The 27,670-nt window shown below is 40.4% G+C and overlaps 1 protein-coding gene across 1 annotated transcript in view; it reads right to left on the reverse strand.

Moving 5' to 3' along the window:
- Positions 1 to 27,451, reverse strand: part of LOC310962783 (uncharacterized protein) — a 37,592-nt gene extending 10,141 nt beyond the window's left edge. Inside the window, exons 1-6 of the mRNA XM_083935356.1 lie at positions 26,794 to 27,451; positions 18,208 to 18,360; positions 12,726 to 13,312; positions 11,848 to 12,006; positions 3,032 to 3,169; positions 2,189 to 2,331 (exon numbers count right to left, since the gene is read on the reverse strand). Of these exons, the coding sequence (XP_083791482.1) occupies positions 2,189 to 2,331; positions 3,032 to 3,169; positions 11,848 to 12,006; positions 12,726 to 13,312; positions 18,208 to 18,360; positions 26,794 to 27,394 (1,781 nt within the window). The 5' untranslated portion in view covers positions 27,395 to 27,451. The remainder of the gene's footprint in view (positions 1 to 2,188; positions 2,332 to 3,031; positions 3,170 to 11,847; positions 12,007 to 12,725; positions 13,313 to 18,207; positions 18,361 to 26,793) is intronic.
- Between the last annotated feature and the right edge of the window lie 219 nt (positions 27,452 to 27,670).

The raw sequence follows: 27,670 nt of genomic DNA on the forward strand, positions 1-27,670 counted from the left end.
GTCTCAGTGCCGTCAGAAAATACATAACAGCTTGACCTTTTCAATGAAATCACCAGGAAAAGGAATAAAACGCTGAAGAGATGTTCCCCATACACAAGCGGCCCTCCTTCAACACAACATACAGTCAAACAGCGGACGAGGTCTTAGTGCAAACAACATCCCCTTCTCTCTTCCTCTGCCCTTCACAATATTTCTTTCAAACACACTGTATTTATGTCTTGCACTGCTCTGACATATACAATATATGTGCTTTCTTTAAACACACTTTCAGAGTTCTTGAAAATAACAGCACAGTAACTCCACAATAAATCAATTTAAAGCAGGAAAGAGAGGTCGGGAGGAGGAAACAGAAGACAGGTCGTAAAAGAAATAGCGAAACAAAGAGATATTTAAAGGAAGCAGAGGACAGGGAAAGAGTGGGAGATAGGAGGTAAGCGTTTGAAGAGGAGGAGCGGAGAAAGAGATTGAGGAGACATCTGGGAGCCAAACGAGGGGAAATTATGAGAAAAGTGCAGCTTGGTTTGTAGAATTTGTATCCATATCTCACAGGGATTTATAATCAAGTGATGGGGTGAGATAGGGCACAGAAGAAAGAAGAGAAAGGAATAGTTTAACCACCTCTCACTCTATCAATCCATCCATCTGTGCGTCTATAAAAAACAGATTCTTTCAGCCGCAGCTGTCACACAAGTGTTTGTGTTGGCACACACAAGCATCCACACTGACACACACTTCAAACGCTGTGCACCAGCCGATAAGTGACTTTACTTTCGTTATTACTTCCCTTTTTATCGATCCAGGAATGTCGGACTGAATGAAGCTTTCTTGGATGAATTTACAGACAAAAAACAGTGATTAATTAATAAGCTGTACATCTGACTGTCTGGAAGCTACTGGGATCATTCTTTTATATGTAAAGCAACACAACATTTAATATTATTTTATCTTACCGTATACTTTGTTTTAGTTTAGTCACACTCTGTGCTATTTTATCCATTCATCCATATAATTGTGTTTTTATTGGATTCTGTTTTTATTTTGCTGTTGTGAAGCACTTTGCAACTATGTTTTCAAAGGTAAATGTATTATTATTATTATTTTTTTTTTTTATCATCATTGGACTTTACTTACATAGACTTACAACAAATACATAGACATACATTAACTGAATTGTTATATATTATTAAAATAATAAAATTGTGCATAACAATTCAAATGTGAACATTTTAAATGCAGCAACAAATTGGTCAAAACTTAAACACTAATTCACATTCCAGTATATAATGTATGTACTAACCACTAATAACCATAGAACTGAAGTGAATATGTTTTCCTTTTTGTCACTGATCCAGCTATTGGATTCAGTATCAGCCCAATATCCGTATAAAGGAAACATAAAGTTATTTTCCTATTTTAATTTGCTAAAGCCAAGTTGACAGCTTCTTTTTTTGTCCCAAAATTTTTTTTACTTGAAGAATGACTTTACTTAAATAAGTGATTATTTTTCTGCCAGCCGACTCATCGTTTCAGCTCCAGAATGAGAAATTACATGAAAAAAAAAATCCTAAAATATCACTACTGATGTGTCTACCACCAATCGACAGAGACAAGAGAGAAATAAATGCTGCATGGGAGGAATGTGTGTTGTCCCATGCTTGGCTGGCTGCCAGGTGAAGTAGCGTCTGATATCAACCCTATTAACACAACGATGATCTCATCTGAGTGGTGAGCCGCACACACCACACGCATGCACACGCACGCACGCACGCACGCACACAAATCCTGTGTTTATGTGTGTGAGACAGAGCTTATGCGTGAGCAACAATGACACTGTTGCAGACACAAAAAACAGAGAGGGTGTAATTGCCTCATCCGGCACTGCTCTGCTACAACAAAGCGTCACGCTGCTACCATGGCTGCTGCTTCAAATGTGTGAATGTGTTCTCCTAGTGTTTTTCATAATCAGTCCTTGCGGGCTGTGCGTAGAGTACAGAGGCAAGCCGGCTCAATAAGATACACACGCAAACACCCTGCAGAGACTAGTAGCCAGAACAAATATTCATAGACACCAAAATCCCTGCTAATTCTGTCTCATTGCGGTGCTTAAGGAGGATTCAAAATATTGGCTGGCTTCATTTGTGCGTGTGTGTTCACTTATGTAACGAGCTGTAACCTGCAGTGTACTCACCGTCTTCTTTTAAAGGGGGACTTTGGTATATCTGCTACAGGTATCATCTGTTCTCCCGGCCTGACCCACATTATCGGACCGTCGTCACTCTCTGTGGGATCCATCGACCTCAGACTGGAGAACGTTCCCCACGGAAGAGTCCGCTATAGACAGACAGACGAAAGGACAAAGACAGGGCAACGGGGAAGAAATAGTCAAAGCAGTATGTTAGTACATCCCTCACTTTTTCACTTAACCAATTCAAGTATTTTATTCATTTCAGAGACTCCCAAAAAGAAGTCTCATGCACAGAAATTGCACCCCTTGGCAAAACTTGTCACTTGCACCCGAGATGCTTCAGAGGGTGCTGAATCAGAGCCAAAGCCCCCGACAGATAAAAAGTTCCAGAGGATCTTTTGATATTCAGCGTACAACGCCGCCACTCCACACTGCATGCAGGAGATTTGAAGTGTCGACAACGAATGGCAAACAGGAGACAAGCTTGTCACTCCTGCATTTCTGGGACAGCAGCAAACACAACAGTCTTTATGGTGGTCTGTTCCTGCACACACACATTTTAAAAAAACACCAACTTCCTGAACTGAAAGCTGCATTAAATTACTCCGACACGCATACTTAGCGTCTTTCCTTTGCCAGCCGTCACTGAGAATATTAGGTGTGTTTTTGATGTTTGCGTCAAGCAGTATTTCTCCATCTGTTCAGTTTGTGGCAAGTAGTCAGCGGAGTAAATGCATTTAAATGTTTGCCGCATCTAGTTTATGCCTCTGTTGCTCTTACATTCCCCACCCATCTGCTAATTCTGTTGTGCGAAACATTACTGCCGCTCATCGTGTCCTGACTCACCTTCAAGAAGGGCGACTCCTCAAGCATGCCGAGGAATTCTGGGAAATAATCCCCGACCTCCTCGTCCACGGCTCCCACCAGGCTGATCTGTCTCATGGCCCCGGCTCTGTATGTACCATTGCTGTACGTTTTCTTCACCTGCAGCAGCCACAGGAGAAACACAACATTAGACAAGATTTGTGATCTTATTTTACCACCACATCAGGACCTTGAGATTGCTTCTTAAAAATATCATTTTTTAAATTCAATTTTTATAGAAATGAATCTGGGGAAATTTTCATAGTTTTTCATCATCATCATCACCCTCCTTTTATTAAGTTACTGTTGATCGTAAATACCCCCATTGTTATGAGAGGGGTGGCACGTCACTGTCTTATTCCTCGAAGATCAAACGCAAATCAAACGCACTTGATATTTTTGTTATTTTATTGTATTTTTCCTCATACTGTCTGCTTGAACACACCTGTATTGACCCTCTGACAGAAACACCCCATTTGAGCGATCATTTCTTTAAGCACCTCTCCCAAAAAGACCAGTCTGCTCTGATTGGTCGCCGATTCTGGGTTTTCTGCATCTGCGCTCCTTATGTCTCTGCACCGTCATTGCAGCCAGGGAATGACTGTAACAGCACTGTAGCTGAACTTTCTACCTATATATAATAAGCTGTGACATAACAGTCATACAGAAGTCCTGATGACTCGTTTAAAGTCACAGTTTCCTAATACGTGCTATGTGCATTTTTCTGTGAATTGAGTGTTTTTATAATTTTACAGTATTTAAACAGCACCTCGACCTGCCCCTCAAAAAAGACATGGATATACTGTATCATTTTTTACAATATGGGACCTTCAATCGTTTAATAAGAGGAAAATTCTACAGAATTTGGTGTAGCAGAAATGTGTATTTTTCTTAATAGTCTAACAAATCCTCAGCACAACTCCTTGTGTTGTCCTATTGTTCTATGTAGCCTTGTATGAGATGTACTCTGATGAAATTACATTTAATGGGAGACTATCTTAATTGGATTTCTAAAGAGGCTTTTATTGTATTTGTACAATGGTATTGATGAGGGATATCGATATACCAACAGGCTGCAGTGTAAAATATAAATGTTTACATATGCATTTAGTATCGTTTGACTGCAATACAAAACAGAGGAACAAAAAAAACAGGCTCTGATGTGGAAGCTGTTAATCCCTACTGTGTCAAAACCGACTGTGTGTGTTTGCGTGTGTGTGCTGGCAGTTTCACTTGATGTTTATGCTTCACCGGTGTGACTTAATAGACTGTTTACTGCTCTTCCCTTGGCCTTCCGTAGACAGAGGATGGTGTGTGTGTGTCTAACACGTCTCCCATACCCTTGGCCCTCAACAGCGTCTTTGTGTGTGTGAGTGAGTGAGTGAGTGTGCAGTACGTGCAGCATGTGGCCTGCATGCTGTACTCTTGGCTGATCAGGATGTATGTGTGTGTGTGTGTGTGTGTGTGTGTGTGGGCCAGATACTTGGCTGCACGCCTCTAGTGAGTCACCACTTGACAACAAGTCAAAGATAGAGATAGAGAAAGAGAGAGAGAGAGAAAGAGAGAGAGAGAGCGAGAGAGAGAGAGGCAGACCAGTGGGAAGAGAGAGCAAGGATACACTAGAGAGAAGGAATGCGAGACAGATGGAGGGGAAGTGGTGAGAGGAAGAGGGAGAGAAAGTTCAGGAAGACAAGCTGTCAAAAGACAGAAAAGACAGAGAGAGAAAACACGTAGGGGAGGCTGGAAATACTGTATGTGTGACAGGCAAGAAAATAGATGAGTGCAGGTTAGAGAAGGAAGGAGAGGTGCTGAAGATAGTAATAGTGAATTGGCAAAAGACTGAAAGGGGGAAGGTTCTCAGGAGCTCCCAGGCGTATCCTTGAGCAAGGCACTAAATCCTGAAACAGATGCTCAGAGGCCGGCCGTGCAGGACTGTTGATCATAGCAGCTCTCAAGTCAGTGAGTGTGTACGTGTGTGTGTGCGTGTGTGTGTTTTACAGCCATTTCCCCCACGGTGTTGCTTTAAATAAGGAACTGTTGTTGATCCAATAGCTTGGTTATTTATACTGGCTGGATAATTAGCAGAGAATGGCCATAAAAACTGGATTATTTGGGTCGACGAGCGAGATTAAAATAACAACTCATCACAAAACAGGATTATTATTAAGTTCACAAAATTCACAAAATACTTTAAGCTCTGGGGAAATTCTGCAGGCATTTTAAAGTGACATCTAGAGATTGCTTATTTTGTTTGAACAACAGTGGAAATCTAAATATATTTCATTCAAAGTGATATGAAAGAGAAAGGCAGCCCTTATACACACATTTCAAAAGCTGGAACCTGCAAATGTGGAACAATTTTGTTTGATAAATGACATAAAAGGATGACAGGTTATGAAAACTGTCCATTGATTCCCTTTCAATTGACTATTAGTTTCAGCTCTAGTATATATATATTAAAAAAACCTGTCCACACAGCAGGTATGGGACAGAGTTCACAAAACAGTAAAACTACAAGTATGATTATAAGCACATTTTAAATACTAACACACTGTAGAGTCGGTCCCCTTTAAAGTCGGCATGTTGTCTTGTCAGCAGTAATGTGTTTTGTTTAATAAAAAAGCTCTTGCTTCTTCACTTGCACTTCTAATTATATGCATTGAATACTTGCCTATTGGTGTTCATCTAATCTGTGATAAATGAACTAAATGAATCAGTTTATCATGCATAGACGGGCCAAGCCATGTGGTGCGTTTGTTCACTTCATTTCACTGTATCTGTGCCCCGACACTGTGTAATATCCTCCTAAGATGATGATGACTAAAGCTTGAAATACTCCACACGCGTAAAAACACATCACAACTTTAAATAGTCTCACTGAGTCGATGACCTAGATACTGAGAGGAAAAGCGTGTTTGTGTGCACCCATGGATTCAAACGCCTTAATGCTTACAAGCATTTGTGTTTCTCAGCCAGCGTGTGTGCTGTGCATCTGTGAGTGTAGGCATTCATCTCCCTGCATACTTTGTGTGTTTATGAGCGTCGACTTTCCCTTCCTGTGTATCTGCGAGTGTGTATTTACACAATGCATAATTTAACAGCAGAATAACCACCCAGTCGATAGCAAAGGGAACAGTCTCTCACGGTCACGGGAGGAGTATTGGGAAACACTACCTCGGCCTCAAATAAACGAATATGTTTAACAGTCAGTGACACACACACGCACACACAAGCACACACAAGCACACGCACACACACGCGCACACGCCACACAAGCACACACACACACACACACACACACACACGGGTGCATGTCTGACAACAAATGACCGACATCGTGTTAACAGGTTTCTTTTTATTGCTAAACTCGAATAAGCTTTAATTTAAAAAAAGGGGGAAAAAAGTAAATGCTAACAAGTCCAACAATAAAAATTCTGAATGCAAAAGAATGAAGCAGCCAAATCATTTTTACTCTATCTAAAAAGGCACGGCATCTCATTTGGTATTCCACAAATTCACAAGATTAAACAGCCGACATCATTATATACAATTATCGTTACTGTCATCTCTCCCCTGCTGTCACTTTCCTTGGCTAAAAGCAGTATCTTTAAGTCTCACTCCCCCTCCACTACCCACTTGCTGTTTTACTGAGATTATCTCTCATCTCTGTCAGCCTCTCCATCTCCTCCTCCTGCCATTTTTTCTCTCATAATACTCAAGTCTCTGGTGGGAAGTCTATTAGATCAAACCTCTCTGTTTCCTGGTGTCTTTTCCGTCTCTGGTGCAGCCACTGTAACCCCCTTGTTAACTCCATAACAAGTTTCTCTCCTCTCATCAACACATCCTTCACTCTCTCTTAGCGGAGTCCATTTCATGACATCATCCATCTCCACGACCTTTGCATGTCTTTCTGCTTCTTCCTCTCTTTCCCAGTTCTGTGTATCTCTCTCTGTCTAAATCATTATGTCCAGTCCAGTCTCTAGAGTACTATTAAGTCTATTACTGTGCCTGTGTCACAACAAAGTTTTCTTGCTGCTGACTGGTGCCTCGTGAACTTTTCTTACGTTATTTCTCCTTTGGATAAGCCACAGACACAGGCGTAGGAATGCACAAACAAACTTTGACTTAAAATAATGTAATGGTTGCTTTCCACCTTCATTTGAGTCCAAGTTAACACCACGGCTGTGTCGCAGCTTGTGCATGGTTTAAAGGCTATAATGCGAGACTGATGCAAAGTTGAGGCTTGTTTTGTAAACACTGTGGTGGAGACTGAAGAGAGTTCGGAGGTGCATCCAGGTCACATGAAAGTGTAGTAGCAGAATGCCTACAGTGGTGTAGCATGGAGGCATAAGCTGAATCTAATTAGTGTGTTGGCTGTGACGATGTTCAATCTGAAACTGTAAAATAGCAGATCAGCTGATGTAATAGAAAGTGTGTTTTTGTCAAATGCTGAGCACCACAAAATTCACATAGATACGGGGGGGGGGGGGGGGGGGATAAAGGATGAACATGTTTTTGACCAAATACCTCCAAATACAAATTGCAACAAAATTGTAGGGTTGACTATTGGTGCTCTTACAAAATATTTACACAATGAGATGTTTCAAAAATAAACATCAATAATGTGGATATAATGAATAAGTAAAGACAAATAATAGAACAGTCTGGTAATTTCAGGAAATGTAATCACTTTACTGTTATGCCTTTGAGCCTTTAAACCAAAAGATACTGTAGCATTTATTGTGATATCTAAAAGACAAATATCTCGTCTCATACGTACAATAATCGACAACAAGGCCAGTCCTAATTCACCTAATTCACCTTCACACCTTAACAGCGCCATGTTTAATAGAATCAGCATGCTAGCTAGCATTTTACAAGTAGATTTAATTAATTCTTCTATTAGTTCATTTGGGGTTTAACCCTCAGGTATTTACATCTATGAATCAAATTATTTACCACAAAACCCCAATTTATCAATGACGACTCCAGCTTCAACAGGCACTAATCTAAACTTAATTTAAAACATTGCACAGCAGGACTGCACAATACAAGGCAAATATCAAATTGCGCTAATTTTGATCGATATTGCGCCTGATGTATGATTCACTATATTGGAGGGAATAGTCATTTTTGCATCATTATTCTTCTTTTCATTGAAAAATGTATTAAAATGATCATGATGTGATTTTTTGCGAGGATCCGAACAAACAAAAGATTTTTCTCTGCAGGATATCTTTACAGCACCACAACATTTCATTCAGAATATTTTGACACATATTCTGTCTATAACAGATATTGCACCAGTCCATATTGCAATTTGGATTCAGTTCTGATTCATTGCGCAGCTGTCTGTCTTTCTCACAGAATCCACAGGTGTTAATAAACATTATTATTATTGTTATTATTATGCAGGAATGCACTGGTTGGATAACTGTTTTTCAAGATATTAAAGCTAATTTATTTGGCTGAAGGTGGAACTGGATGAGACAAATATTGCTTTCTTACTTTAATTTCCCTTGCCTCTTGGAATCTGTATTCTTGTGAACACATTTTCTTTCAGCGGAGAAGGATAATATTCTGTTCATAAAACATTTCTAATAAATGTATCAGTGAACTGCTTAATGTTTGGGTTAATATTTTAGATCTGATGCGATACTAGAGTACACCTGTTGAATAATTGTTCTAAGGGAGGATGATTACGTCATTGATCAGAACAATTGAGATTAAATTAACATATAATTCTCAATTTCTAAATATGTTTTTAATTGTGTCCATCATATGAGCTGCAGACCATATTCTTGCTGTTAATGCTCTTTTACAGCTACAATATGAGTAAACGCACAAGCATAAAGTGAGCACAGATTGATATAGAATTTAAATGCTGCCGTCTGTTCTATCGCATTGTCGTAACTAAATTATTACTTAGTGACTAAAGTGTAAAGACCAAATTACCTCACTGTTGAAGCACACCATGTATTGACTGCAGGGCTCCACATGCCCTGAGAAAATAGAGTGCTGTAATCTTCTATAATCCTTAGCACCACTGAAAATGCCTTCAGGCTACGTGAGTATTTTGTATTCAGTAGCTGACTGAACGCCGGTAAGGCGACTTTTGATACCTGCAGTCAAATTCTGAACACACACACCCACACACCTCATTATCGAATACAAGTGAAAAAGTGTGTGGGTGATTGTGTCTCAGAGACAAAACTAGGCAATTCTTCCCTTCCTTTCCTCTCACAAGTACAAAGCTTTCCAGTCATTTGCAGCTGGAACAGACCAGAGAACCACACGATAGAGCAGAAACACAAAGAGAAGCGGGATAAAAGACAAAGATGGACTAGCACAGAGGGAGGGGAGACACTAAAGAGAGGGCGAGCTGAAGGGAAAGAAAGGTGGAGGAAAAATGTGAGAGAAATCATTAATCTATCATTGTGTGTGTGTGTGTGTGTCTGTGTGTGTGTGTGTGTGCGTACACGTATATATATATATCAGTCTTCTCACATCTGTTTGTGTTTGTGTGTGTGTGTGTGTGTGTGTAGACTGTATGTCTATTTCCCAAGGTCACTGCTGAGAGGTAGGAGGGAGGGAGAAAAAATTAACAAGACCAGTGGACAATGACGTTAGCCCTGCAAGGAATACTACTCTTAAAGGGACAGCTCAGAAAACCGTTTCGCAGGGAAAACTCGATTTAAACAATGGACAATATACAGTACGTGTGTTCATTCATTATCTTGATTGAATTTATTCAGACACACACAGAGATGAAAGATGTGTTTGTTGAAGCAGAACTGGCCAAAACTGAAACAAACACACTGAATAACATTATGAATATTTCATAATAAGAATACAAATCGCCAAAAGGAGAGAAAAGAGAGCATAATATGCTGCACACACACACGCATGCACACACACGCACGCACACACACACATTGAAAAAGAGAAGCCAGTATCTCAATACGAAGCCACTGAGGAGGTTTGAGGCAAAAAAGGCTTTTCATTAGTGAACTATAGATGTGGGACAGCTCTAAAATAAAGAGGTCTAGCTGTGTCACTGTGCTCAGCGGAGACAATCCAGACAGACACTACCAGCAATACGCACATTTATTGTCGTTAAAGACAGCCTGGAGACAGGCTCCCATACTTGAAAAACATCTCTTGACTTGCTGACAGCAGTCCTGTCTCACAGTTTCTCATTTCTTGCTTTCACATCCTCTGTTACCTGTTCTGTCTTTTTCCTATTCTGATACCAACCTCTGTTTTAAGTTCAAGATCAGGGGCAGGAATCACAAAGTAACTCACGACACGATACTATCTCAACATGTTGCCTACAATAACAATGGTATCCCAATGAGGTAATTCTGTGAAAATCCATACATTGCAACACAATCATCTACGATAACTCAATGTACAACAACTAGAATAAAGTCTTAGCTTAGTGCCTCTTTAACACACGCACACGCATGCGCACGCACACGCACACGTCCATGTGTTGCATCATTTCATTATATATACATATTTAACAGGAAACTAAAAAAAACTAATGAATGAATGCAAACAATAAAATCCCCTTTGTAATCAATACTTGACACCAGTGTATTGATAATGTAATGCAAGAGGAAGTAATACGATATATTGCCGTATCAATATTCTATCCCAATCATATTCAAAGTGTAGCCCCCTTCTCAGCACCTTTCACTCTGTAACTTTGCTGACTTCCCTCTAACGTGTTTTCCTCTCTCATTCTACTTCCTTCCTTCCGCTCCTTAATAACCTTTGCTTTGTAAGATTAAGCAGCAGTGGAGCGAGAGTCCCCTGTCTGCACACAACTATGCCGTCATTGTTAATGTTGTCATTTACTCTGAGAAATCAGACATCTGTATAAATGCTAAGAGCTGTTTAATGCTGGGCAAATTAAGGCAGATGCTCAAAGCAGATGGTTAAAGCCTCAACAATACAACATTTTCATCCGCACGCAGCAGTCATCCAGTCTTTTCCTTCAACCGATCCATTTCCTCGCCCATCATCATTTCATCCTCTCTGACTTGTGCTGCATCGAAATCTTTCATTCCCTCCATTCATCTTCTCAGTTTCTTAACCACTCTTTTCCCCTTCTTAAGTTATTTCCTTGAGCCTTCGTTCTTCATTAATCTCTGTTTTTAAGGATAATGCTGGCTACTAGGGTGGAAGATGTGACATCATATATGTGCAGATGGACAGCGACAAGCCTGGCTTTACATACATATTCTGACTCTCTGCTGCATTTATATATACACATGCACACATACTGAATGGTATATTTCATAAATGATTCATAAATGCAGTATATGTGCGCTATAAAAAGATCAAATTGGGAGACTTATTCTCCGCACATGTTCTATAATAACAAAGAAATCACAAACCACACACGCAGTTAGTAAACTGAATTTATAAAACCCACAACAGACCTCAGACAACCTCCTACTGCATGAGTCACATTAATGTTAATCTCATGACTGTGGTTCCTCAACATGTCCTGTGTTCGTGGACAGTTGTGATACTCAGCTTGATATTGAGCCAAATAGATTATATACAGAGGACAGAATGGAGGAGGCTTGGAAAGCATTTTTCCTCTTGCTATTTTGGACTTCAGGTCTTTTTCATGTCTGAACGCTCACAATCTGCTCTGTGCTCTCTCTGTCTGCAGGTCCAGAAGATAATAATCAAAGACAAAATCTGTATAAATAAGTTTTTCAGACGAGTGACATGTCCCCCCACCACACACACACACACACGTGTGGATGTGTCAGACTGACCTGAGAGTAGAAATTAACCATAGTGGTGGTTTCTATGTCCTTCTTTCCCAGCATTTCCATTTTGACTGGAGCGGATGGAAACTTGGTTGAGAAGTAGTCCAAGAAGTCAGGCAGGTAGCTGGCTTCTCCGTGGACAATTCCCATGACGTAATGAGCTGCCTGAAAAACAAGGACAGGGATAAAATCACCTCTGGAGCTTGTTGAAGTCACAGTGAATCAGGGCAAGGGCCTGGTCAAAACGTCACACAGACAACGCTCGCTGTAATAAAATATATCGGCGAGCCGAAAGTGGTGGTGGTGTTGATACGCTTTGAGCAAACAACAGCGTTCTCTATGTCCTGGTGACAGACTGACAGGCAGGAGGTTGTAAGGACGGGTTCGGGAGGACGAGAGGGAAGTAGGGAGGAGTTTTATTTTGTGTGGTGTGTAAAACATTTAAAAAACAAATAACAAAATGTTCTAAGTAAATAGGATTAATAGGTCTGGACTTCTTACAGCTGAAATTCATTTTTGTTATTACAGAGACAATAAAGTTCTGAAAAAGTTTCTGTTGGGTACCAGTAGTGAATTCCAGGTAACCTACCTTCTACCTATATATATAATATAGTTGCAACATCACAACCGTACAGAAGTCCGGATGGCTCGTTTTAAAAACAGAGTTTCTGAATAAGGACTGTGCGTATTTCTCTGAGGATTGAGCATTTTGATACTTTCACAGTATTAATCTAGCACCTTCACTTGCTTTAGAATAAAAAAACACATGGAAATCTCACCTTTTACAACATGGGACCTTTAAGTATTAGACCAACAACAAATGAAACAGTCTTCTACACTGTTAACATGCTCAATAATTTGATCAATGCCTGACTCTGCCATACCTGGGATGAGTCCTCGCTGAAAGCCAAGGTGACAAACTCCTGGGCAAATCTCTGCCTTTGGCCCATTGAGAGGGAGGAGAGCTGGGACGTGTAGGCGTGGGCCACCAGGGCCCCTCCATTAGGCTGGTTTTCTATGTGGATGTAAGGGGCAAACTCCAGGCCCGCCATGCCAGGATAGGTGCACTGTGGCTGGAGTTTGGTTTGGGACGGTTGTAGTGTCTTCATGGAGGATGACGGAGAGTTGAGAGAGTTGAGGAGAGAACAGTTTAAGAGAGATTTGGGGGCAAGTGGAGGAGAGGAAGGTAAGAGATGTGCAGTCTTGATGTTAGCTGGAGGGTAAACAGGTAGAGGAGACTTAAATGGTGACAATGGAGAGTTATGAGTGGGATCGGAGGTTGAAGAAGAGGAGTTTGGAGGTGGAGAAGATGGATGGAGGAGAAGCAGGCCAGCACAAATGGTTTGGCAGGAGCGGTGGTACATCTTCACTCGTTTGTGCTTCTCTCCCTCTTTGTGTTTCTTCTTTTTTTTTTTCTTCACTTTTTTTATTTGCAGCTCCTCCGAGTTAATCTTGACTTTCTCTTTTTCATCTGGACAGTGGCAGAATGAGAGAGAGAGACACACAGGGAATGACCGTATTACTTATAGGGAAGATATCTTTTAACGGAAAAGACATTCTTTAAAGATCAACAAAACAATACGAGAACAAATGTAATTTTAGAAAGGCTTGAAGGGAGTGGGGAGCTTTGTAAAAAAAAATCTATTCAAATATGCGGTCTGATGGATCAACAAACCAATCCTCAGCCATTTTCATCCCCCCTTTCACTGTACTCTACAGTGAATCAGGTCCTCTTGTAACAGCTCAAGCTCAGAAAAGGCTTCCAGTAAAATGAGATGAAGAGAAAAATGGGGTAAACCGTAAATGAGTTGTTGATGCTGCTGTCAAAACTGGTAAAAAAAACAAAAAAAACAATACACAGTAAAACACAAGACATCCAACCAGATTATTGTATTATTTACTTTATACGCATTATTAACTATGATTTACTTTTTAATCTAAACAAACTAACACCTGATGAATTCTCTTTTTTTTTTAAAAAAAAGATAAAACTAAAAATAATGAGGGCTGCAAGTGTAGACAGATGACTTGCGGCTCCCCCCCCCAGGTGGTGTGCACCTCATGGGTTGATTGCATGAAATAAATAAGTCCTGAAATGCCATCCCTGGAAAAAAGCAGATATGACTCAGCCAGGAAACAAGCTTTCGAGTGGCATATCTGAACACAGATAATACCGTTCATGGTGGACCGTCTCTTGAGGGAGGACACAGTGGAACATGCAAATATATGCACAGTTCTATTGTATTCGTGAGTGTGAGTGTGAGTGTCAGAGCTGGTCACATCTATTTGGAAATGCATTGCTGGCTGGTTCATTCTTGCCCAGCAGTTGTGTAAACAAATGGACATGTATACATTTTATGTGTGGGTGTGTGTGTGTGTGTGTGTGTGTGTGTGTGTGTGTGTGTGTGTGTGTGTGTGTGTGTGTGTGTGTGTGTGTGTGTGTGTGTGTGTGTGTTGATAGCTGCTGCCTCAGCATAATTCAGATATCAGCTATCATCTCATTCACATCCCCCAAACACACACACAGTCTAGTTTGTACCCCACACACGTTTAACGCCAGATAAGGCAGGAATGAGAAACAGAATGAAAGAGAGAGATAGAGAGATAGAGAGAGAGAGAGTACCATAATGGGCTCTTTTTTACACCCAGCGCAAAGCAGTGCTGCTGTCATTGCTAGTTTCAGACCGAACCACTTGTCATTTTTACACTCAGTCCCCATGTTGTGTACTTGCGCCCATCGGTGCGCCCATGTGTTGGTCGTAAAATTAGGTGTGGCCAGGTGCAATGATGGTGCATTGCTATCTTGAGGTAGCAAGCGACTGAGCCATTGAACAAAAAGCCTGGTCTAAATTCAAAGGCGCAGAATTTATTGCTATTTGAAGGGCACATTATTCAGATAGTATGACTGCAGTTATATCCGCGGCCACGTGGTTAATCCCCAGATGGTGCCGGTTGGATAAAAAAAAAAATACATAACAATATAAACAAAAAACATTCTGATTAATAGCTAAAAATAATACATCTTTAATATGGGAAAATATTAATTACATTCCTCTAAAAATGTGGAAAAAGCAGAGCTGCTGCTCTGCAGTGTGTTTTTACACACAAGGAACAGCAACTTAATTTATTATCTTATCAACTTGTTACACACAGGGACATGTGGCAGCACTCCTCCTCCTCAGTTAAATAGTTTATCGTACATTTACATAAACAGAAATGCTCCGGGTGCATGCAGGAGATGACACTGAATGGTTTCATTCATGTTACACCTAAAACACACCCATGATTAAAGAAGAGACTAAATACAACCCCTATGCCACCTGCACCATACTTTGCGTCCAGAATATGCACCATGTAATGAAAAAACATGGATATGTACATGCCCTAAAAGCGCATGCGCCATAGCTAATCTAAGTAGTGCACGTGCTGTAGTGAGTGTGTGTGAAAGAGAGAGAGCAATAAAAGAGAGCAACAGCAAGACAGTATATGCAGTACAATACTAAGCTACTAATCCAAAATCTCTTTAACCCACAGGTCACCCTTCCCCCAATCTGAACCAACACACACAGTGTTATTCACAAACCTTCACCTTCGTCATTCAATCCACAGAAGAGCAGTAATATATTAAGAATATATGTGATGTGTGATACGTTTGTTTGATATTGTGATGTTGATATGAAATGTAATAAACAGATATAAGCTTCAAATATAGATACTGAAAATAAAACTTTGAAATTCATGTTCAGATTAAAACAATAATAACAACAATACTCTTACCCAGTATCCAATCACATTCTGCTCTGATCCAAGAACCAAAAAGGACTTTTAATGTACAAATACAGATGTAGTCAGTGTTTTATAAAGCAACTACTTACAGAACTGTAACTGTGTTCATTGTGTGCCTGCAGAATAAAAGCCTTCAGCAATGGCTCTTTTTTCAGGTCCAGGTAAATGAAAGACTTTTAGATTGTGTTCAATGCGCACAGCATGTATATACTGTTTTATGTAAACTTGTGTGCATGACCACATGTTTTACATATTCTTATCATATGTGTTGTGTATTTAATTGTGTTTTATGTTCAAGTCTGTGTGCCTTGGGGATAATAAAGTTAAACTGAAAGATAAAGTTCAATAGCTGTACTTGCATGTGTTTAATAATTGCTCTTTCCTCAATAAAAACCTAATTGTAAAGACTTCACTGTAGACAGACGTATTACAATGATAACTTCTGGCTTATCGAGAGGGCTGCAACTGGATATGTGTTCATTATCGATTCATCCGTCACTTATTATGTTGATTAATCTTCTGATCTACAAAATATCAGAACATTTCCAAAAGCCCAAACTGACACCTTCAAATGTCTCGTTTTGTTTGACCAAAAGTCGCTAAACATTTTCATCAACATTTAAAAAAGTGCAACCTGCTCATTTTTAGCCTTTTTGCTTTACAGATTGACTATAAGTGATAAATCAATCAAAATCAAAATTGTTCATGGGAAATTTGCATCGACTACAATAATTGACTATATGTGCCATATATGATCTGTCGTTGCATCTGTTCACTCAAAAAAAATCTTTAAAATGTCCTTTATTGACGTTCTACACATAAAATAGATGACAGAGCTGGGCAATAATTCAATATGATAATTTAACAAGCACTTGAGGAGATATCCTAATGTGTACTGAGAAAATCCTTCTTCTAAATCGGCTTGTTTTCTTTCTCATTTAAAAAAAATAACATCCCAATGTGAACAAATTGGCATCTCTCTCTTTTGCTTACGCACAAACACACACATCCATACGAGAGCAAACCACTTGGCTAGACAACCACGATCAGTGCACGCACGCACGCACACACACATACAAACCTGCTTGCTGCTTATTGATTTCCCATACATGTTCCCTCTGGGTGCTCCTCTCTCCCTGTCAGCCTTTTCAATTGTAAACTTAACACTCTAACTGATTAAATTTCTAACTTCACCTCCCTGACTCTGTCACTCCCAGCATTTGCACGTTTAACACTCTCTGATTAAACGCCTCGCTCACTATCATTGAAAACCTGCTCTCTGGTGTTGGACAGTCTCCTGCTCGTCTCCCGCTCGACTCTGATTCCCACCAGTGTCTCTATACTCGTAAACACACATGATTGAATACGCGCTTCTCTGGCAGGAAGACTGCGGACCTAATACACACTGGCTCTTTTTATCAGCCTCTCCCTCTCTCTCAATTGACCCTCCCAGCTGTTACACTCACATCAAGAAGATGAACCAACATTACAGATTGAAAGAGGGTGGTGAATGACCAATCTGTAATTTCCATCTGCAGACACTAGCTATGGTATGTGATCCAAGCCTTACGTCACGGTGCGTTCATGGCATACCAGCGCAGAGACTCTGTGAGTCTGACCGGGGCAAATCGAATCAATCTGAGGAACAACAGCGTTCATGTACCCATGTCAGTGTGCGTGTGCATGTCTGTTTAAAAAGGTCAAGCCAAGAACAGAGAGAGGGAGCTAGAGACGGACATTACGTCACAGCGCTCGGAAAATAATTCACTATTGTCGAAAGGTTAACAATGACACTCGCCGCCACATTCATAAGGTGGACACGATAACGTACACACAAAAGAGCCCGACTGAGGCCGCTCATTTGTTTGTGTTGTGTACAAGTTGACAGTTATGCACACAGAAATTATAGAACAGGAATGTTTTACAGGCTATATTTTTATGACATTTTTGAACGGTTAAACGAACAATGGAGTTTACTGTTACTGTGGTAAAGTTTTCAATAGTAAAATGTGGTTTATTTGATCAGTGGTTATTATTAATAATTGTTAATGTACTGTATAAAATGCCAGAAAATAGTGGGGAATAAATACCACCGAAATCTCCCACAGCCAAAGGGGATGTTTTTTTGTCCAACTTACAGTCTCAAACGAAAATAATCAATTTATAAATGAGCCAATCAAGAGAAAATATCTCCATTACGACTGAGGAAGGCGACGAGATGTTATGACCTTTAGAAACTACAAGTAAGGGGCCCTTCTGTGAGATTTCTTTGTCAGGCTGCTGTTTCCAAGGTCAAGAATTATGCGATTTTGATGTCTATTATTAAGCAACAATAGCACACATTCAAATGTAAGAATTAGCTTCTGTCCATTTGAAATATCACTGCATACTGTTTGGTTTGGGCCTGTTGATTGGACAAAAAAAGCAACGTAAAGACCCCATCAAAGGCTCTGGGATATTGTGATTTGGAGCATTTAATGAATATTTTCTAACATTTGGTGGAGCAAGTGATTAACTTTCCGCCCAAAACAGTAAATCCCTTGTTTTGGATATACAGTACGTGTGTGCGGTTCCACCAACCTTTAATGGGCTGTTTGACTTCTCCGTTCTCCCTCTTGATCTCGTTTATCACTTTGTGCTTCTTCTTCTCCTTTTCCCTCTCTCTGTCTTTGACCTTCTTCTTCTCCCTCTCCTCTCGGTCTCTCTCCTTCGCCTTGTCCTTGTTGGGGTGCTCTGTGGAAGCAGAGAGGGAGGCTTCAGGTCTCGATGGTAGAAACAGATTTACTCACTACACACTTGTTTTTCTCCAACATCTTAACTAAACTCTTTCCAAGCGCTACACTTTGGACATCACCTTTTCCTCACTATTGCCAACATGTGGCCTTTTCCTGCTGCAACAAATCTATTTCTCCACCAAGCCTCTACTCTTATCTTGTAATGGCCTTCCAATTCCCTTTAAGACTGCAGCAGTCACTCTGCATCTTCACTCATAATCTTAAAGCTACATCTCATCAGTATATACCTCACGTTTCTTCCCCCCTAACTCATCACTGTCTCGTGTTCTCTTACTCTCCTCTGAAAATCATCCCTTTTGCTTTTTGACTCATCTTATTTCCTCTTCCAGCATTTCTCCGTCTAACAGAATCATTTTGGTGTTGAGGGAATATAACAGATCGAGGGATTGGAAAGCACTCTAATGTTGCACTCATTGCAAATTGCTCTGGATAAGAGCATCAGTTTAAAAAGCAAAAATTATACCATCATAGACACCTCTTCTGTGCTGTCTGAGAGGCAAAGTGTGCCTTATACTTCTTTCACAACAAGGACCAGGGTCAGATCAGGGTTACCTGACACTAGTTCAACCCTCCTTTTGTAAATACAAACCAAGCCAGTCAACCATTCAGATATGACGTCGGTCACAACCTAGGAGCAACGGATACCAATTACCTCAGGTGCTGGATATGGGCTTGGGGTCATATTCAGTAGCTGAGGTAGTCAGTCACACACACCAGTCCAGCTGTACACCACCAGAACTAAGGTTTGGTACTTGAATTCCTCATTGCACAGTATATTAGTAGATCCCAATAATAAACCATTATCTTCAACATTAAAAACATTCACTGAACTGATTTGCCCTGTAATATTAGGATTATTTCATTAACATTTCATCATCAAAACCAAAACACACAACCATTAGCTGACTTGACGGGTTCGGAGGGTTTAATTTTGCAGTAACATGTGTGACATAAAAACACAAATGTGTGACATAAAAACACAAATGTGTGCCAGTGTTGTCATATACACACTCGTGAGAAGGTCTAGGCGAATTCTCACGCCATACCACTCCGGTTTTTGCTGTGGTCATCAACTTTGGTGTAGGCGTGCTGCTTTTTCAGTGCATTCAATTTGTTTGTTTCTGTGTACGGTTGATGCCTCTCTCATTCAGCAGCCTTAGTATGTTCATGTTCACGTACACATACGTTACATTGTCCCACACACTGCCCCGGTCATCTGCCGCTTAATTACACCTTCATCACGGACGAATGTCTGGGCTACAACTGTATGGGCTTCTGTGTGCTCCTATTTGCAACCAATAACTTAAATTGTCCTTCGCCAGTTGTTAGCGACCTTGGTAGTGCGCAATTTACATTGACATTGACCCTTGTCCGACCCACCTTTTGACCTGTGTCGTGGAGGGGGGCTCAGTCAACGCAGGTTAACACAAAACCTACCATAATTTAACCCCTCAATGTGAAGGGGGTAAAAGCGCGGATGGGTGTAAATCATCATCTCCAGCAGAGCTGTGAAAATCGCACCTTTCTTTAAATAACTTCTTTTAACTTTTATCAAATCTTTTATACACCTCCTCCTTTGATTCTTTATTTCCTTTCATTTCATCAAGAGAAAAAACTCCTTCATTTTTTCCTCAGTATTTCTTTCGCTGATTCTCTCTTTCTCTTCCTTCCCAAAGAACTTTTTTCTTTGAACTCAGTCAGATCCGTCTTTAAAAGGAGGCTGTGTTTTCAGACTGTTCACTCTCCTGTGGACGTGGGGAGCGGGGAAAGTGAACACAGTGGGGTTGGACTCTCAGGATCAAAGAAGAAAATGCTTTGAAAGTAAAAAGGATTAAAGGAGCAGTACAAGAATTAGAGGTACATCAATGCACTCTTTTCAATGATAATATTTAAATAAATACTTGGGCATTTTGAAGTTTAGTCTGTCGTTTTTCTTTGCTACTTAACATGCAGGTAGTCATTATCCCACCCTGTGGTTAATAGGAGAAATGCCAAGAATGTTAACAAACCATTCAAGAACTCTGCAAAATAAATGGTGTAAAATAACCAGACACGTGAAACAAAAAACAGCACCTTTCAAAACATCAATTTAGCTCCACAGGAAGCTGCCTAGAAAGGAGGTCTAACTTAGATCTACTGCCAGATTTATGAAAACATGTCAGACCATGGCAGACGGTAAAATTCAGAAACTTTTAATTTAGAGGCAGTGGGGGATAAATTAGCCCAGGTGGCTGACCAGACATTGAAGAACATGGTGGTTTACCAAAGCTTGAGAGTCAAAACTGGTCAGTAACTAAAATGTAAGACGATGTTAAGTTTTTTCAGGGAAAAACAGCACAAAACTAGAGTTTTTTCTGGATTTCTTGCGGCTGCAGATTTTGAAGAGGAACGCAGCAGGTGGTTTTCACTGTTTGAATGATCACAGGAGAGAACACACTTTCAAAGATAGAGGGCCAGAGGCAGGCCGTTTGTTAACTTAAACTATGTCGGCCCCCACTGCAACTGAGCTTTTAAGAGCTGGAAGGAGAATCGTACATTCACAAGGGCAATTGGGTATCCACATTTTAATGTTTGTAAATTCGACTTTGACAACAAGATTCCTCCAATCACTAATCATTACAAGTTATGAATGTACGGTAGACCTTTACATTACAAAGGCCCCACATTATACTCACTTTTAGGTTTATACTATATGTTTACATGTTTTAATGTACAACATTCGTAAAATTTGTCTGAAAAACTGAGGCTAACTTGGTGAGAACGACCCTCGGAGGGCTGAGGGAGCGGTGAACAACGATGGTCACTCCAGAGGTGAATATCCCCCACAATGAATTGCAGTTGTACATTTGGTGCAAGGAAATTTATCCATGGTTAGATGGCAATGATGTTAAAAGTTGTTCAAAGTGCTTTAAAATATAGAATGCCATAATTAATTTAAAATGAGCAATTTTCTGCTTTCCTAGGGACCTCCGTGTGACGTATGCTGTTATGTAATACCAGAGGCATAGGGGAAGTAGAACTACAAATGAAACACAGTGCTAATGCCCCAGTGTTTTGATGCTTTCAAAGTATTTAAATATCACCTTAACCAGCTTGTTTATATTAAAAAATGACATGGAAATCTCGATTTTTACAATATGGGATCTTAACCTGGAACAGCAACGTGTATTGCTATAGCACAGCCCGGTTTGAATGTGTGTTAGCAACGTGATAAGACTGGCAACCTGTCCAGGGTGTTCCCTACCTCTTGCCAAATGAATGCTGGATACGCTCCAGACCAGCCCCTGTGACCCTGAACAAGATAACGTGATGGAAAAATTTAAATAGATTCAATTACTCTATTAAATTTGCAAACGTTATTGTCATCTTACAGACATTTTAATGCCCACCTAGCTGCTATTTATCCTTTTTGGAGTATCTGATTTTCTGATTTGATTTTCTTACTTGTGAAACGAATTAACTAATACTGTAGAATAAGGAAATCTCTGTTTCCTTGTACTTTGGAAAGGAATCAAGGATTCAAGGATTAGAGATCACCTTTGGAAGAGCAGTCTCAGGTGACAAAGTGCTGGTCGTTACCAAGCACATCACTTCTGGGTCATGTTGTAGGACTACACCAGCAGCCCGACAGACATGAAACGGGAGCCGATATATTTTGATATCTTTTTGGATCAGTGTTGTTGGTCCCACCGTTACACTACAGGTAAACATGCCCGAAAGGAAAATCCTGCTACTCCAGATGGTCAGTCCACCCCTGCTGGTTCGGCAACACCAAACTTCACCATTCATGCTGATTTCAAAATGATTAGCAATAAGGTTCTTCGTGCACTCTGTCATTCCTATGAACTGATACAGCACACGCGGAGATAAGTGTCTCGTCATTTTTTTGGAACGGAACAAATGACCCAGCCGACAGTCACTTAATTGGGTGCTGATTGCAGCCAAGCTTCATTTTCTCTCCCCTTTCCCCTCCCCGCTGTATACTGCTACAGATGAGCAGTCCCAGACACAGTCGGGGATTCTGCTGCATTGACACGCACACAGAAAAACCTAATTACTGCTATTCAGACATGTTTCACAACAACCCTGCCTCCTCAATAACCCTGGTTTACATGACTGGTTTAATGGTCAGAGTGATGTCCAAAACAATTGCACAAAATAAGCCAATAGGATACTGGAAAAAATCAGAACATAGATGTATTTCATTGGTTTAAACAGTTCCTTCATGTTATTCTAGTTATAAACACAGAAGTTTTCCATGAAAAATCTCTGCTTGGATGATTTGATTAAAACACCTGTTCGGCGCAGGGATCATTGTTCCACATGGACCGCTTTTGCGGATGCACGCCACTGCATCGGGAAACGACGGAGGCTTACAAAACACAAAGAAGCCAAAAATGTGCAATGTGTCCACTGCAAACTAGAACTGTTAAACCACAACAGCGATGATTCTGAGTCTGAGTTGAAAGCCACACACACACACACACACACACACACACACAGGTACATGCACGCTTGCACGCACGCACGCACGCACGCACGCACGCACACACAACTGCTCTAACCACTATGCCACCGGACGCCCCAAATTAAAATACATTTTACGGAATATTATATATATATATTATATGTACTTTTTCTTTATCTGATTAATCGATGTACTAATCGGCAGAATACTTGATTACAAAAAGATTAGCTGCAGCCCTAGGCCATATCACTCATTTTTTAGCCCATGCTGGTTTGCAACAACCTTAATCTGTGACTTCAACTGTGGTTCATGTGCCAGATGGAAACATGGCTAGTGAAGCAAATCTACCCCCATTTGCATATCTAACCAGCATGTAGCAGGTAAATGGTGAAAATTTGGTGCCCTGTCTGCAAGTAGTTCAGCTTTTTTATTCAGCTATGATTTATCTGAATTTGAACCTAAACAGGAGTAGGGTCATCTTTAGAATAAGTGCATTTGGTTATGATTAACAGAAGACTGCATGTAAATCAATGGGCTACAACAACAGGTCAGCTTGGTCTCACTGAAGATTAAACCTGTGACCTTTGAGCTAAACAACTAGTTCTTTCACGCTGCAGCCTAAAGCAGTAATGTTTCCTTTTTCACTGACAGACTCACGTCTCTTATTTCAAGACCAAATGTAACCAGGAGTCATTGCTCCCTGGCATTAAGCCTCGCTCCAACAGCAAACCCAGCACTAATAATATTACTGTGATGTGGCGATGCTCTTTTGAGCCCTGCAGAAAAATTAGAGCACAATCGGCTTCAGAGCAGCAGTCCTGACGCTGATGTAGGACTCACTCTCTGGCTCAAGGACACTGTCCAGCACCGGGCCCCCTCCTGCTGAACAGCAGTCTGTCTAACAAGTGAGCTAGTCTGCCACTCAACACAGAGAAACATTTTTTTCAGTATCACCTTAAGCCTATGCCAACTGCAGCTGTGTCACAGAGTCAAGGAAGCCTTTACAGGAAGTGGCAGCTCAAAACGGAGCATTTTAACCCTTGAAACATTACCAGCAACACTCAGCTCCACATTCACATATTTCCTCATCTTCAAATTTGAAACTACTCTATATAATATCCGAGTATATAAGCCCCCTACAGCAATCAGAGGTTCAGTGTTTTGCTAAAGAGCACCTCCGTGGGACTGTTGAAGGAGTGCTATTGTTTATTGTTACTTAGAGCTACATCTACATATTCCCAGTCAGATAATGTTGCTAATAAAATTATAGCACTGCATTTGTTTTGTTTTTTTAAACCTTCATAAAGCTAACAGTTTATGCATTGTGTTCTTATTCTGAGTAAAGACTAACACCAGACTCTATCTGTTCTGAAATCTCTGTAAGGTGTTCAAGCGCACAGTTTACAAGACTGTGTTTCTGACAATGTGCTAGGGCATACCGGCCAACAACACGTCTCACTCTGGTGTTCTCACTGACATGCTCTGAACAGCCACTGCAGTCATGACCTCTTAAACAACCCAACCAGAAAGGACACACACACACACACACACACACACACACACACACACACACACACACACACACACACACACACACACACACACACACACACACACACACACACACACACACACACACACACACACACACACACACACACACACACACACACACACACACACACACACACACACACACACACACACACACACACACACACACACACACACACACACACACACACACACACACACACACACACACACAAAAAATTGCATGTGTCCACTCGGTGCTAGTCTCTAAACACTCGCACACAAATAACATTTACAAGCAGCAAATGCAGAGATTGTGGTAAATAAAATAATAATTTTAAAAAGCCAAACAAAAAGGCCCACTAATGGGTTGGTAATTAAATGGAAATTAGTGGATTAGCATTATGACCCAATTAGTCAATTGAATATAATATTTTTCTACCAGGAACTAATAAATGATGCATTATAAAAATAATGTGACATCTTAGAACTTATTTGTAATTGTATTAATTATTTAATGTCAATAATGTCTGTCTAGAATGTTTTGAGCCACATGTGAGAGAGTTAGACCTTAAATATGTTTAGATACAACACATTTGTAACATGATGTAATTAGACTAGATAATGTAGTGTCTGGTATTTATAGATATTGTAAAATGTTGGTTATTGTTTATTATTTTTAGTGATTACACAATCTGTTCCAATACCATTGTTGGAAAATGCCTCCAATACAGGTACACAGGACTACATCAATCCAAACCACATCATTTATCCCTGAAAAGTATCTCCTTTAAAGTAGTTTATTTATATTCTTTATTAGTTATGGCTGACTGTCAAACTAGATGATAAAAGAAAGTTCGACAGCATTAATTCTCTGTATGTATTGTGCATGTTTTACAAACCTGAGTCAGGTCAAACAATATATATGTATTAGTCTATTGGCTGATTTTTAACGTGTATTGGCATCGGCCGATGCGGGGCTGGTGCCTTCGGCAATATTTTTTTCCCGGCATTATTTACAGACAGGCATCCACAAGCAGCTCTGTGTTGCTGTAAGCCCTGTTTAAGTTCAATAAAGGTTCCTAACATTTGTTATCATAATTGTGTAATGTAATTTTTATGATGTAAATTGAGGGAGCAAAAGTAGTATCAGCTCCAAATATTGGCTCAAGAAAATAGACAATCCATATCGGTCATCGACTAAGGCTGATGAAAAAAAGATTGGTATCTGCCCTAAATAATCCATCGTCGATCCCTGTATATATATATATATATATATATATATATATTTATACATATATAAGTATGTATATATATATAAAGTATGTGTATTTATATATATATATATATATATATACACACACATATACATATACATACTTTTATAACGCACAGGTATCAGATCAGATCAGTAGTTGGTATTGGTCAATACACAAGTTCAGGCGTCCGAATCGGTGAGCAAAAATTGTAATAGGAACATCTTTAGGGATTATATTTGTCTTTTCATTTTTGCAGAATTTATTTAACTTACTCTTACACCCAAGTGAAATTATAATTTTCCACACTTATGGTCATACACTCAAAACAAAACTACAGTGGAGGTACTGAGTCATGAACGTGCTAGTACTTTGCTGTTGTCAGAAGGATCCAAGTGTCATTATATTATCACTTCAGTGTAAGTGTTCAGTGGCTTAAACAAACGAATGTAGGAGCGGTTCAATGGACACAACAGAGCTCTGCCTGTTACTGAAGAACATGGAGTAACAAGCTGTGGAGCTCCGTCTGTTTCCCGTGCAGCCCGAGGTGACAGAGGGGGGCGTGGCGCTCCACCAAAACAACACTTGCCCTATAATGGCGGGCGGCTGTCATATTGTTATGACAACAGCGGCGTGCAGTTTTAATGCAGAAATAAAAAATATATGCGCATTAATGCAACATAATTACTAACAAATGTCCTTATTGGTGAGAGAGAATAGAGGTTAAAGCTTGTTTATGGCGTTTATGAAATGTAAATAAAACGGATTAGCTGGTGAAAAGCTGGCAGCCATAGAAGAAGCCCGCAGAAACATCGACAAAACTGGGCTTCGCAGACACTTAACTCGATGTTATTATTTTTTTATAATAAATATATAAATAAAAGTAAGCCATTATATTTCTACGACTTCATGTAAAACATTTAGGTGCAGTTAGCTGGTCCGAAAACGGGACTGCCCAGACAAATTAGGAAGCAGACAACTGCACACTTCACGGCAACATGTTCACGATTCTATGAGCCAAGTAACTGTAAATATAAATATATAAACACAACTAAAACTTTATGAATCCGCCTCAAGGACAATTTAAAGGAAATACACTGTTATTAAGGCCTACCTTTGGTTAGAAACATGACCTCTCCATTTTCTCTCTTTTTCACCGCACAAGTGTTATTAATCCCGCTGATGTTGTCGTTGCTGTCGTTAGTGACATTGGCGTTACCCCCGGGGGTCACCGGCAGTTTATGTTTCTTTTTCTCCTCTCCGCCTCCTTTCCCCTTCTCCTTCTCCCGCTGTTTATCCTTATTCGGTTTCTTGGCTTTAAAGGAGGAGGAAGGCGCTTTGTGGAGGAAGAAATCGCTCTGTTTGAAGACTTTGTGTGTGTTTGTCGGTGGAGCAGGTACCGGAGGATTGTTGCCGTTGCTGCTGGTCTTCACCGGGCTGCTGAAGCTCCAGGAGCCCGCGCTGCTGCTGCTGTAACTCGGCTGCTGGAGTTTCTCTTTGCCGCTACCGTTGTTGGCTCCAACTCCTCCTCCTCCGTCCCTGCTGAGTTTCTTGGGTTTCACGCTCCTCTCCTCGACTCGGAGCTTTTTGGGCGGCGGCAGGTTGAAATCCCGGGAAGACTGAGAGCGGTTGTCAGGGGCTCCCTTCGCCTCGGTCGGCTTGACTACCGCAGTAGCAGCTCCGGTGAGGTGAGCGGAGCCCAGCGAGGCAGCCATCTTGAGGCTCGTCTCTCTATTTACTCTCTTCCCCCCAACGGCCGCTGCTGTTTTTTTGCTCGACGTGCAAACAGGCAGTGAAGGGGCGGGGCAGGCTTTGATTGACAGGCAGCCAGGGAGGGGCGGGACTAAGGTTTGACTGACAGGCGGAGAAGGAAAAACTAGAGGCGGGGTTTATTATTATTATTATTATTATTATTATTATTATTATTATTATTATTATTATTAATGATAATAATAATAATAATAATATCATTATTAATAATATTAATAATA

Source organism: Echiichthys vipera (assembly GCF_963691815.1).
Source record: "Echiichthys vipera genome assembly, chromosome: 20".
Taxonomy (NCBI): Eukaryota; Metazoa; Chordata; class Actinopteri; order Perciformes; family Trachinidae; genus Echiichthys; species Echiichthys vipera.